At 40.7% G+C, this 12841-nt stretch overlaps 1 protein-coding gene across 10 annotated transcripts in view; it reads right to left on the reverse strand.

Moving 5' to 3' along the window:
• Positions 1-12841, reverse strand: part of rapgef1b (Rap guanine nucleotide exchange factor (GEF) 1b) — a 203660-nt gene that overhangs the window by 22894 nt on the left and 167925 nt on the right. For all 10 annotated transcript variants that reach the window (XR_011588156.1, XM_070863848.1, XM_070863841.1 and 7 more), the window contains 3 exons: positions 3019-3094; positions 2300-2384; positions 1078-1170 (listed from right to left, as the gene is read on the reverse strand). Coding sequence is in view for 9 of the 10 variants with exons in the window: in XM_070863848.1 (XP_070719949.1) it covers positions 1078-1170; positions 2300-2384; positions 3019-3094 (254 nt within the window). In the remaining variant the exon portion in view is untranslated. The remainder of the gene's footprint in view (positions 1-1077; positions 1171-2299; positions 2385-3018; positions 3095-12841) is intronic.

Below are 12841 nucleotides of genomic sequence, written 5' to 3' on the forward strand. Positions count from 1 at the left end.
TCACACAATATCCTGAGACTTGGGCATAGTTAACCTTCATCACTACTGGGTCAAAATCCTGCAATTCCCTACTTAACACCATCGTGGGAATAACAAGACCTCAAGCACTGCAGCAGTTGAAGGCGGCCCACCTTCAGCACCTTCTCAGGGAAGCTAGGGATAGGTAACAAAGGCAGCCTTGCCAGCATTGCCACACAATAAAAAAAAAAAAAATTGTGTTGACATAACCGTAAACGGACAAAAAGGTACAGAAGCAAGCTCAGAAGAGGGAGGTGAACAAACACTTCAGATTCAACTGCTTCACACAGAAAGAAAAGACTTGCATTTATATAGCACCTTGCACAACCACCGGACATCCCAATACGCGTTACAGCCAATGAAGTACTTTTTAAAGTGTAGTCTCTGTTGGAATGTAGGAAATGCGGCAGTCAATTGGCGCACAGCAAACTCCCACAAACAACAATGTGACTGTGACAAGATAATCTGTTTTTTTTTTAAAAAGTGATGTTGATTGAGGGATAAATATCGGCTAGGACACCGGGATAACTCCCCTGCACTTCTTCGAAATAGTGCCATGGGGTCTTTTGCATCCAGCTGAGTACACAGGGCCTCGGTTTAACGTCTCATCTCCCTCAGTACTGCACTGGAGTGTCAGCCTAGATTTTTGTGCTGAAGGGTGATGAACGTGTAACACAGGTTGCGTAGGGAGACAGTTACAGTGGATAGTGTCACAAATTCAAATGGAAGCTGAATAATTTTGTTGGGGTCGGGGGACAATTAAGTGTGTATGTTATTTAGAGGTGATGCATCAAGTGGTATTTTCTACCGAGAGTCATGAATTTTTGGTATGGAGGAAATTTAGTGCAATGGCAGACCTTTTATTGTTACTCTGATGCAAAACATTATTCATAATTAATTATTGTTGGAACAAGTCTATTAAGAAAAAAGTACTTTTGGTCCCCCATTTTAAATAAAACTTATCTTGGTCTGTTATTAAAACACATGGGAGCATGCGATACTGCAGGGGAATAGAAATCGCCTGCAGCCTTTGGATGTAGTGATGTCGATATTACTCACCACAGTTCATCCACCACTCGCACCAGCACGAAGAACGTATTCTTGCTCACCCGTTTTTTGAAAGTGTCTGGACAATGGCAAAACTTCTCATAAGTAGTCATTAGTTAAGGAAAAATAAACTATTGATAATGTTAGCAGTTGTATAAATAAAAATTTGTGGCCCAGATTCTTTTACAGCACTTCTCTCACTACTTTACAAAGAGCATGTAGACCCACAGTGAAGAGATGGTCATGACTGTGCTGCCTCAGCTCCGACATCACGTGGCCCTGCATCTAGTGGATGAGCTATAAACTCACAATGAGGGTTAGGCTAATTGAACCATTCTTTATGTTAGGATTCAAACTCCACCACCAGATCCACGAGGTTGCCTTGCAAATTTCTTTCCTCTTTAACACAAACCTCAACCTCTCCCTCGTGCTTAAAATTTTTTTTTATCTACAAGTCTTTGAAAAATGGACAAAATTAGCCACCTGGCGGTACAGCCATCGAAATGTGTGTTCATAAGAACATAAGAAATAGGAGGAGTAGGCCATACGGCCCCCCGAGTCTGCATTCAATATCATGGCTGATCATCGACCTCAACCCCACTTTCCCGCCTGATCTCCTCATTTCTTCATTCCCCTAGACTCCAAAAATCTATCTATCTCAGACTTGAATATATTCAGACTCAGCCCTTTGGGGCAGAGAATTCAAAAGATTCACAACCCTCTGAAGAAATTCAAACTCATCTCCATCTTAAATGACCTACCCCTTATCCTGAGACTGTGCCCCCTGGTTCTAGACACTCCAGCCAGAGGAAACAACCTCTCCGCATCAGTTCACAATATTCTGTGAACAGGAATTGAAGTCACAGAATTGCCCAGCACTCCAAATCATTAGTCACATTGAAAGAAAAAAGGCTAGCAATCTGGAAAATTCAGGGTAATGATGCGGCTGCTTGTCACTGCAGTGACTGCCTCTGTTGCCCGAGGATGGAACAGCCCGATGGTTGAAAAGGCCTTGCCAATCCAAGGAGCCCGGGGGTTATACAAGAGCTCTTGAAAAGATTGGGGGAGGTTGCAGGGGAACAGAAATCAACAAATACAATTCGAGCTACAAGGTTGCACACAGGCTTTCTCCGCACTAACATCGTTTTTAAGTGCACATCACAACTGTGTTATATTGATCAGTCCTTTAGTGCCAAACTATAGCTGGCAAACCTGCTAAATCACTAAAGGATATCGATAGTGCAGCTTCTTGATGATCTCCTCAGGTGGAATGAATGTCCGGTAGGTAGTCAGGAATGCCTCACAGTAAAGGACCAGATCTAGAGGACAAATCAGACAGGCAAGTGGAATTATGAGTAAAACCAACTGTCTAGCATATTGAAGAACCTCATATGTTGTCTACAGTGGTCCTCAATGTTAGAACTGATTTAAAAGCACACACAAAGCATGCGCCTTTAACCAAAGAACAGTATGCGGCGAACTTTATAAAATCTGTTTTGACCTGCTTTGCCTGGTTTACAGTCACTGCTCCAATAATCAAACCCTGACTTTATCCACCAGTACCACAGCTGCATTGCGGACCTAAAACTAAAGTTACGTCGCAAAGTCTGCAACGAATAACTTGAGTAAACATAGCACAAGTACACAACAGGAAGCAAGGACAATGAAAAATACTTGCGACCTTAAGCAGCCTAACTCTAGCTCTCATCAGAGAATTTCATGCAAATTAAAAGGGAATTAATTTATTAAAATAGGCAATTAAATACTTCAACTAATTTGCGCTCAAAATGGAGCACTTCAATGTCCAAAATGTAAAATGTTACAACATTCCAACTTGAAGAGCACAAATTATTTAATTCCGATTCCTGCACAAGGCAAATAGACCAAGATACTAAAATGAACTCCAGCCGTTGGAAGTCACTGCAATAGTGTGTATTTGTGAGAAGCTCTTACCTTTACGATCTGTTTCAGTTGCATGCACTATGAGAATATCTATAGAGCCTCCTCGCACCTCTGGGCCATCCTCCCCCTGGAATACAGACGTTCAAGTGAAAAACTCTCAGAAAATATACACACAAGAATAAAAGGAACCTCAATTTAATAAAATGCATCAATAAATATCAGAGACCAGCACTGATAACATTTGAAGACTGTTCAACTGATAACCATCTGCCTCTTTTCTCAGTCCATTACACTGGTAGCAACTGGAAAACTGATCATGGACAGAGCACTGCATTCACAATTTTATAAAGATTTTAGATGAACCTGATCCGACCTCTCCAATTCAGTGTTCATGGAGCATGGTAACAGAAAGGTTTGAAATCTGACGAACCCAAGCTAGCTTGCGGTGCTATAGGGAAAGAGCAGGGGAGTGGGACTAACTAAGCCGGCACAGGTACGATAAACCGAATAGTCTCCTTCTATGCTACGAGATTCTATCATTCTAAATACCATGCAATACACTGTTGCAGTAGTCAGTTTGTTCCCCAAATGAATTACAATCAATTAGTAACATGTAGCTGCAGACATTAAGTAATGCATCAAATTCACTCAAAAGTGTGCAATTCCTCTCAGCGCCTGAACATATTAATAGTGGATTAGAGCGCAGCATAACGATAAATATAGGAATTGGCAGGATATGGACTTTAGAAATGTGCAAGAAAAACACAAGCTTCCTTCTTCTGTAGCAAAATTGCTTGAAGACATGTAGCTAATCCTCAGCAATGAATGTTTAGTGATTATACACATATCCAAAAATGATGTATTGAAGATGCAAAAACAGTTAGATTCATTCGATTTCCTCTTACCAACACAAGGAAGGATAGACCATTTAAATTTTCAATTGATGTACTCAAGTACACTGAATTATAGGAGTATGGAATCAGTGCAACATGAACATCCCAAACACTTGCAAAGTACATTCTTAATGAATCACATGTGGCAATGTCTATGGTTAGCAGAATATGCTCAAAAATCTCAACAGTTTGCAAAATACAGAAGGCTTTAGTTATTCCAACTTAGATGCCATTTAAGTAGATGTTTCAAAAGTGAATGGGGAATAGAGAAGGAAATGAAGAATCCCCTTCCCACCCCCACAAGGGTCTATTATTCTTGTGAACTCCGTATGAAACATTTGCAAACAAGGGGATCCATTTGCTGATGGCTTCGCTTGGGAGTAGGGACTGGGTTCAAGAGGGAAAGGGGGATTCTAATGTCTATGAACATTAATGTTAGCAGATCAAAATCCAATATTTCAGATAGTGTGTGATACAGCAATTATATTAGAAGTTTTGCACTTGTAGAAAATGGTCAACACCCACATCAACAAGCCACAAACCCAGCAGCAGCCTGACCAGAGTAGCCCAACCAATTTGATTCAAACAATATTCACAAAAGTTTACAATATACTAACAGAGCAGATTGCTCATATTTAATGGCATTCCTCATCGCCAACTTTTTTTACGAGCTGTAACTTGAGACAAATCTGCAATTATATACACTTTCTGGAAATACTTTCAAACAGGCCATGGGACAGAAACTGGGATTCCCCAAGACTCTCTAAATTTGGAGAAGTCTATAAGTTTCCTGGTAGAGAGCCACACTTATTTTTGTCGACTCAAAGGAATTACGTACTACATGTATCTATTTCTGAAACAAGACGGGTTTGGTCGTTATTCTGTTCAATTAATCTTTAATAAAGCAAGGGACAAAAAGATTTTCATTTTCCTCTTCAAAGTCATAACACAACTATACAGTATAAGAGTTATTGCACTCCACAAAGCGAAGTGCTTTAGAACATTTGCTACGGCACCATTTGAATGAGAGTTCTTTCTCCAAAATCACCTCCTGGTTTTTCAAAATATATCCTTCATGGCACTGCAAGTCTCAAACAATAGGCAAAACAGTCATGGCATTGGGTATTAAACAGGCCCTCAATTCGTGCTACGGCCTGCTTTGAAAGAAAATAACAACAACTTGCATTTATATAGCGCCTTTAACGTAGTAAAACGTCCCAAGACACTTCACAGCAGTGTTACAAGACAAAACAGATAAATTTGACACCGAGCCACAAAAGAAGAAATTAAGGCTGATGACCAAAAGCTTGGGTTAGAGAGGTAGGTTTTAAGGAGCATCTTAAAAAATAGGAAAGAGAGGTCGAGAGGTGGAGACCCAATTATTCAGGGAGCACAGTTCTTGTGGCAGGCAGATGAGGGAAGGGCGAAAAAAGGAAAATAGGAAAGATCAAATAGGAAAAGGAACTGGAAAAAAAAAACAGGTAGGCAAAGGATTTTATCCCCCTTTTTCCTTCCCATTTGGTTCTTCGGGTCACTTCTTTCTCTCCTTCAACTGATCAAATTTCTTTTCAACAAACTTTAATATAGCTAAAATTTCGATATTCGGCAATATAAAAAGATCTTACATCTGCACGCACGTGCTACCTTTTCCATTATAAAGTCTTAATTTTCAGAGTTATCGGGAGACAAATGACATAGGCAATTTCTATCATAAATGTGGTCATAGGAATTTATAATAACGGAAATATAAAAATAAGGACAGAATGTTTGACTTTAAAAATGGGGACTGAATTAAATCTGCACCCTAGCCCTCTAGCCACACTTTACCCGACAAACACACTTGGTCTCAATTCCATGTGCAACACCACGTAAAATTGACTGATATATATTTAAATTGATGAATATTGTGCTTCACTACATTGTTTTATTGTGATTTGGTTAATGTATAATTTTCCTGAGCATGTAGTAGAAGATAAGAGCAAATTGGTAGAAAGAACTGTAGAATAAACATTTTTTTTTAAGCAATTTAGCATTAGGTTAATAGAATTCCTCACTCAACTGTGAAGGCGAGGAACAATCCCTCAGTGAAATACTAAATATTCGATTATTCCAATTGCTTATTCTTCAATTTATTTGAAGATTGCATATAAATGAATTAGGACAGCCCATGGTTTGAGGATGAATGGAATATGGCAGTGATAAATAGGATTTAGTGTTAAATCTTGTTCAGAAATAGCTTTAGTTGGTGCACTGGAATAAGTATTTTGCAGTAAGAAGTTCTGATTTACCGAAACAGGAGTAAGCAGGCTGCAAATAAACAGCATTGTAGCACAATACAGCTATGGTACACAGTAAATACCTTTAACAATCAATGAATCAGTGATGCTCTTATATACTTCCCCTGGAAGGATTGCCCAGGAGTCTCTAGGAATTGAAAATTAATCTCCTGGACATTGCTGAGAACAATCCAGGAGAAATCAAAAGGGACATTTAAAAGAAGTTTTTTTTCCCATTTTCTTTTAACACTCAAAAACATGGGGACAGGAGTAGGCCACTGGCAGGGGGTGGGGGTAGGGGCCTTTCCAATTCAGTTTACAGGATAGACTTTTGGCACAAAGACTTGAATATTTTCATGTTGGTAAGCTGCAATGTGCAAGGTGCTTGTGCAGGTTGCTGTGAACTGGCCAGAATTGTCTTATATGTTTCACTTTCCAGCCTCAGCCCGCAGTGTGTCCCTCATTACCCTGGCGACCCGATCTTTTTGGCGCACATCTTAGGCTCCACCCACAGAGCTCAAGGACAATGTGCGCCGGGCCACATTCACAAGTTAAAACGGGGAAACCTTCAACTTTTGGAGGGGGGCATAGTCGGGCCCAACAAAAACGGGCGTAACTCTTCAAATACCCCCAAAAATGGCACTGGGGAAAATTGAGCCCATTGGAACTGAGAAAACCGGTTGTTTGGCCTTTGGAGGTGGGAATACATGTGATTAAACCTCCAGGAATACATCCATTATGTGACTGAACTCCATTATTTAATCAGTCTGATGCTCCTGGGATAGATGGCATTGTAGACCCAAGCGTTGTCGAGTCTGCAAATCTGCCTTTGTGTTAAGATTACAAGTTAAGTATATATAGGGAGCTAGTCCTGTACATTTGCACTCTTGGTCTCTACATTATACAATACAGCCTACAGAAACAAGATATTGGGATTGAAGGCCGATAAATCCCTGGGGCCTGATAGTCTGCATCCCAGAGTACTTAAGGAAGTGGCCCTAGAAATAGTGGATGCATTGGTGATCATTTTCCAACAGTTTATCGACTCTGGATCAGTTCCTATGGACTGGAGGGTAGCTAATGTAACACCATTTTTTTTAAAAAGGGAGAGAAAACAGGTAATTCTAGACCGGTTAGCCTGACATTAGTAGTGGGGAAAATACTGGAATCAATTATTAAAGATGAAATAGCAGCGCATTTGGAGAGCAGTGACAGGATTGGTCCAAGTCAGCATGGATTTATGAAAGAGAAATCATGCTTGACAAATCTGGAATTTTTTTTTGAGGATGTAACTAGTAGAGTGGACATGGGAGAACCAGTGGATGTGGTGTATTTGGACTTTCAAAAGGCTTTTGACAAGGTCCCACACAAGAGATTGGTGTGCAAAATTAAAGCACCTGGTATTGGGGGTAATATACTGACTTAGAGAACCGGTTGGCAGACAGGAAGCAGAGAGTTGGGATAAACGGGTCCTTTTCAGAATGGCAGGCAGTGACCAGTGGGGTGCCGCAGGGCTCAGTGCTGGGACCCCAGCTATTTACAATATACATCAATGATTCAGATGAAGGAATTGAGTGTAATATCTCCAAGTTTGCAGATGACACTAAGCTGGGTGGCGGTGTGAGTTGTGAGGAGGACCCTAAGAGGCTGCAGGGTGACTTGGACAGGTTAGGTGAGTGCACAAATGCATGGCAGATGCAGTATAATGTGGATAAATGTGAGGTTATCCACTTTGGGGACAAAAAAAACACGAAGGCAGATTATCTGAATGGCGGCAGATTAGGAAAAGGGGAGGTACAGCAGGCGGTGAAGGCGGCAAATGGCATGTTGGCCTTCATAGCTGGGGGATTTGAGTATAGGAGCAGGGAGGTCTTACTGCAGTTGTACAGGGCCTTGGTGAGGCCTCACCTGGAATATTGTGTTCAGTTTTGATCTCCTAATCTGAGGAATAATGTTCTTGCTATTGAGGGAGTGCAGCGAACGTTCATCAGACTGATTCCCAGGATGGCAGGGCTGACCTATTAGGAGAGACTGGATCGACTGGGCCTGTATTCACTGGAGTTTAGAAGGTTGAGAAACATATCAAATTCTGACGGGACTGGACAGGTTAGATGCAGGAAGAATGTTCCCGATGTTGGGGAAGTCCAGAACCAGGGGACACAGTCTAAGGATAAGGAATAAGTCATTTAGGATCAAGATGAGGAGAAACTTCTTCACTCAGAGTTGTTAACCTGTGGAATTCCCTACCGCCAGTTCATTGGATATATTCAAAAGGGAGTTAGATATGGCCCTTGCAGCTAAAGGGATCAAAGGGTATGGAGAGAAAGCAGAAAAGGGGTACTGAGGTGAATGATCAGCCATGATCTTATTGAATGGTGGTGCAGGCTCAAAGGGCTTTATGGCCTACTCTTGCACCTATTTTCTATGTACCGATGCAAAGCGTAAAAAACGCACAGTACTCTTCCAAAACAGGAACCAAAAGCCCATTCAGAATAAATGCATCTATGCATTTCGGCAGTGACATTCCAAAATTGACTGGAGAGAGAACAGGTACTTCTCTTGTATAAAGCACATCTCTATGCATATTATATGCAGCTGCTGGGAACCAATTATTCACCATCACAGGTTTGTTTTCTTCATTTTAAATACAAGGGCAACAAATTGGTAGAACATGTGGATAATATCAGACCGCATCAGAATTGATATCCTCCCAACATTCAGTATTTGGAAAACCACTTTTTAAAAAAAGTATATAAGCAATGAACCTCGTTCTACCACTAAAATTGCAACCATCAATTGTTCTAAAATTGTTCTCCAGATATTATTTGCTTACTGCAATCACCTCCAGCACATTTTCTTTGGGGCTGCCCTCTTGAACCTGTCATTTTCTTCCTGCTCCATAGTGTTATCCTACATTTTATTTATAAGACAGTTAAATCGAGCAGTTCCAATGTCAAACTGCAATGGATTTATGAAGGTCATCAAAACCCAGAGACTGAATTACTCCCTTTAACTCACTGGCAAGTTTAGGCTATTGTTTACAATATTGAATAAAAATCAAGTTAATTTTTGACTGTTTTTACCATTGTGCAAGAGAGGTAGCATACAAGTGTAATAAAAAAAAATGTGTGTTCTGGAAGGTTTATAGCATACATGACTGGTGCTATAGTAAGTTACAGATTTGGTATGAAATTGATACAAAATATTTGTAACATGATAAAACTTGAAATCAGCCCTGTGCAGTCACAACATTCAAAACAAATTAAGAACATGATGGTGTCACTGAATGTGGAAGAGTAAATATTATGAATATACCACATTCAGCAGTCAACTACTCCAGCAACTGTCTCCTGTAGAGTTGACCTGCCACTCATATCTGACCCAAAGTATTCATCACATCAACAATGGCTTGCCTTCTAATCCCTGATTCATTACCAAAGTATCGCATCCCTGAATCCCTCCTGTTGATTCTGGCCCTCAGACAGGACCTGCAGGCGTGGGGGTCAGTTTCCACGCAAACACTGATGACCCCCAGCTTTACCTCTCTACCCACACGCTGGATTCTGCGACCACCTCTCATCACAAGGCTTCTCTGACATCAAGTCGTTGGATAAGCTGGAATTTTCTCCAGTTGAATATGGTGTCAACTGAAGCCATTGTATCTTTCCTCTCCACCAAAACGACTACTCCCTTGTCAATTTCATCCCCTTCCTCAGCTGCCCAGCCAGGCTGAACCAGGTGGTACACAGTGTTCTGTTTGACACTGATCTGGGTTCAAAACCCATACATTATCCATCAAGATCGCTTAATTCCACCACTGTGTTATTACTCCTCAGTACCTCCCCCAAGCTCACCCACCTCTCACAGAAACACTTATCCATGCATTTGTTAAGTCTGGACTTTTCCAATGACCTTATGCATTCCATCCTACATGAACTCCCAACATGTGCTAAACTGACACCAACATACTGTCCTGCACCAATTCCCACTCACCTAACACCATTGCCCTGGACAACCTCCATTGACTGCCTGTTCCCCAATGCACGCAATTTAAAATCCTTGCTCCCCATAAAAATAATTATTGACGCACGCCATCACCGGCATGGCATTCTGGCCAGCACCCCTCAGTCCTCCAATACGGCCCTCCTGTGTATCCATTTCCCTCTATCCCTCTATCTGCAGCAAACCCTTCAGCTATCTCCAGCCTACTTTCTGAATGTCCTTACTTTTGTACGTCTCTCCCACCTTTAAACTTTTTGACCACGCTTTTGGTCATATCTTTTACAACTATGCAGAAAATGCTCTCCCTTGAGTGAAGCACCTTTGGGCAGTTATGAGAGAGGCACTACATAACTTGGTTGCCGATAGCTTCTTGTAAAGGTTTAGTACAAGATTCAAATTCTAATAGAGAACAGAAGGCAGCCACAAGTAGGAATTGAAAAATTTAAAAGACAAGAGGTGGTACGAGGCTACCTGATTTGGAAAGATATTGGTTACCTACTAAATTGGGAATATGCTAAAAATGGATAAAAGATTTAAAAAGCAGCAGTCTCTTGGATGTCCAAAGGAAGACATTCATTTCACACAGGAGCATTGATCATTTCTTTTTAAAAAGGGGGCTGGGAAAATGATTCAATTGTTGGGTACAGTGAGTACTAGATACATAAAAATCAGGACGTGAATGCATATTGTACTTGTGCAATAATGTACATGGCCAATAAAAGGGATCTAAAATTGTTGATTTATTTGCTAGCTTCAGCCTAGCACAAAAAGCTTCAATTATTTGGAGGTCATTGTGATCATTGCCTACATATCTGGACAACTTGATAGGACGGGGGTGGGTGGATAGGAATGGGGAGGAGAAACCAAGACCAACTACAAAAAGCTTCAGTGTGTACTAATTGAATGGAGTGTACTTTTGGAGGGCTGAAATGGTAAGAGAACGATTTCAATGAATTTGGTAGGCAAGTATAAGTAGGTAAACTGGAAGATGAATTGATGAGGGAGAGAGGAGGAGCAGAAGCAACCAAAGATTGAAATTAATGTGATTAACAAATGTCCTATTTTCTTTTGACATCCTTTAGTTTAAACAATATCTCCTCGTCCTCAAATCCTGTTCTGGCAAAAGATCATTGACCTGAAATGTTAACTTTGTCTCTCTCTCCAAAGATGCTGCCTGACCTGCTGAGTGTTTACAGCATTTTCCTTTTTTTTTAAAAAAAAACCTCAAATCCAGTGCCCTGCAGTAGAAATTTCCTGGATCCAAGTTCTTCATACCCGTGAAATTAAAATTATGGAAGGAAGCTCAAGATGCATTAAAAGTGACTTGTATGTAATCAATCTTTACGGCTCATGGTACATAATGAGGGAAGAGTATGTGGAAAAGTTTAACATTTCTAATCTTTCTGGCACTTTTTTTGGCAACACTTACCTGTACAAAGTACTGCTAGAATCAGGCTCAGTCAAGTATCCAAGAATGGATGAGTATTTATGAATATGGTGCATCTGGAAACAATTGGCATGCAATACCAGGGGAGGGGGTGGTAGGGAGTGATGATTTACAATAGAATGTGGGAACCAACAAAGGAGGTATCTGACAGACTAAGCTGTCAAATTCCATGTGAAAAACTGAACTGGTCTTTTTGCCTTTCATTCCCCCTTGTGAATAGTATATTTTTGGAGGACCAAAAATGTACAGTGCCTGCACCATGTCTGGAAAAATGAAGTTATGAAGTCTCTTAAGAAATTATACTGTTCCACTTATCAGTAATTAGTCCATTTAAATACACAAAGTTAAATGACCAAGGTAGCATCCCCAACCACAATAGTGATAAATAATCGAACGCTGCATATTTCAATAGAAACTGAAACTTGACTTCTAATTCAGAGGGATCAGTAAAACTGCAATCTATTTTTTGTCTTAATGGAAGGAACATTGCCCCAAACTGCCAATTAACTCACATCCAAAATGATTACACGTAGATTCCAGTTCTGGCCTTGCACTGCACCTCCCGCTCCCCCACCCAAGGGGCACACAAGCTCAGAGAAGCAATGAGTTGCGTGATTGTTTTTGACACTTGCTGGCTACCAGGGGCTTTGCCGTCACAACTCAAAATCAATCCTTAGAAAAGGAGATGCGGTCTCCTCCTGCAGAATCAGTATTGCAATTCATAGCCCATTGGGTCCTGGCCACATCTGCATCTGTTCTGAATATTAGCTTCTGAAGCTGAGGCAACAATTGGCTGCAGCCAATTCAATTCGGTTATCACTATTGCAGACTCTCGAGGACTAGCCCACACTGGAGTACTTTTATTACCGTACGTTTTTTCAGGGGCAGAAAGGAGAGTGAAAGTAATGGATTTGTCCTGTAGTTGATGGAAAACTTTACTTGCATTCTGTACATACACAAAAGATGTGGGGAAACCCCATGATTTGCTCCAGGTGCACAACTCCAACTTTGAAAATAGATTTTAATTGGATGAATGCCACAACTGAATGAGGAGTAAGCACATTTAATGCACCAATGTAACCAAGTGCAGCATTTCAACCATCTGTTTCAATGTTAAAACACAAACGGTATAATGGATGAATCCTGCAACCACACATTTAAACTAATTTTGTACATTAATTTTGAAGTAAACTAGAAACTAACGTGAAAGATCAACATTTAGCAGAATGACCGCACGAGACAAATGCGTTTGATGA

Source organism: Pristiophorus japonicus, chromosome 20 (assembly GCF_044704955.1).
Source record: "Pristiophorus japonicus isolate sPriJap1 chromosome 20, sPriJap1.hap1, whole genome shotgun sequence".
In the NCBI taxonomy this organism is placed as follows: Eukaryota; Metazoa; Chordata; class Chondrichthyes; family Pristiophoridae; genus Pristiophorus; species Pristiophorus japonicus.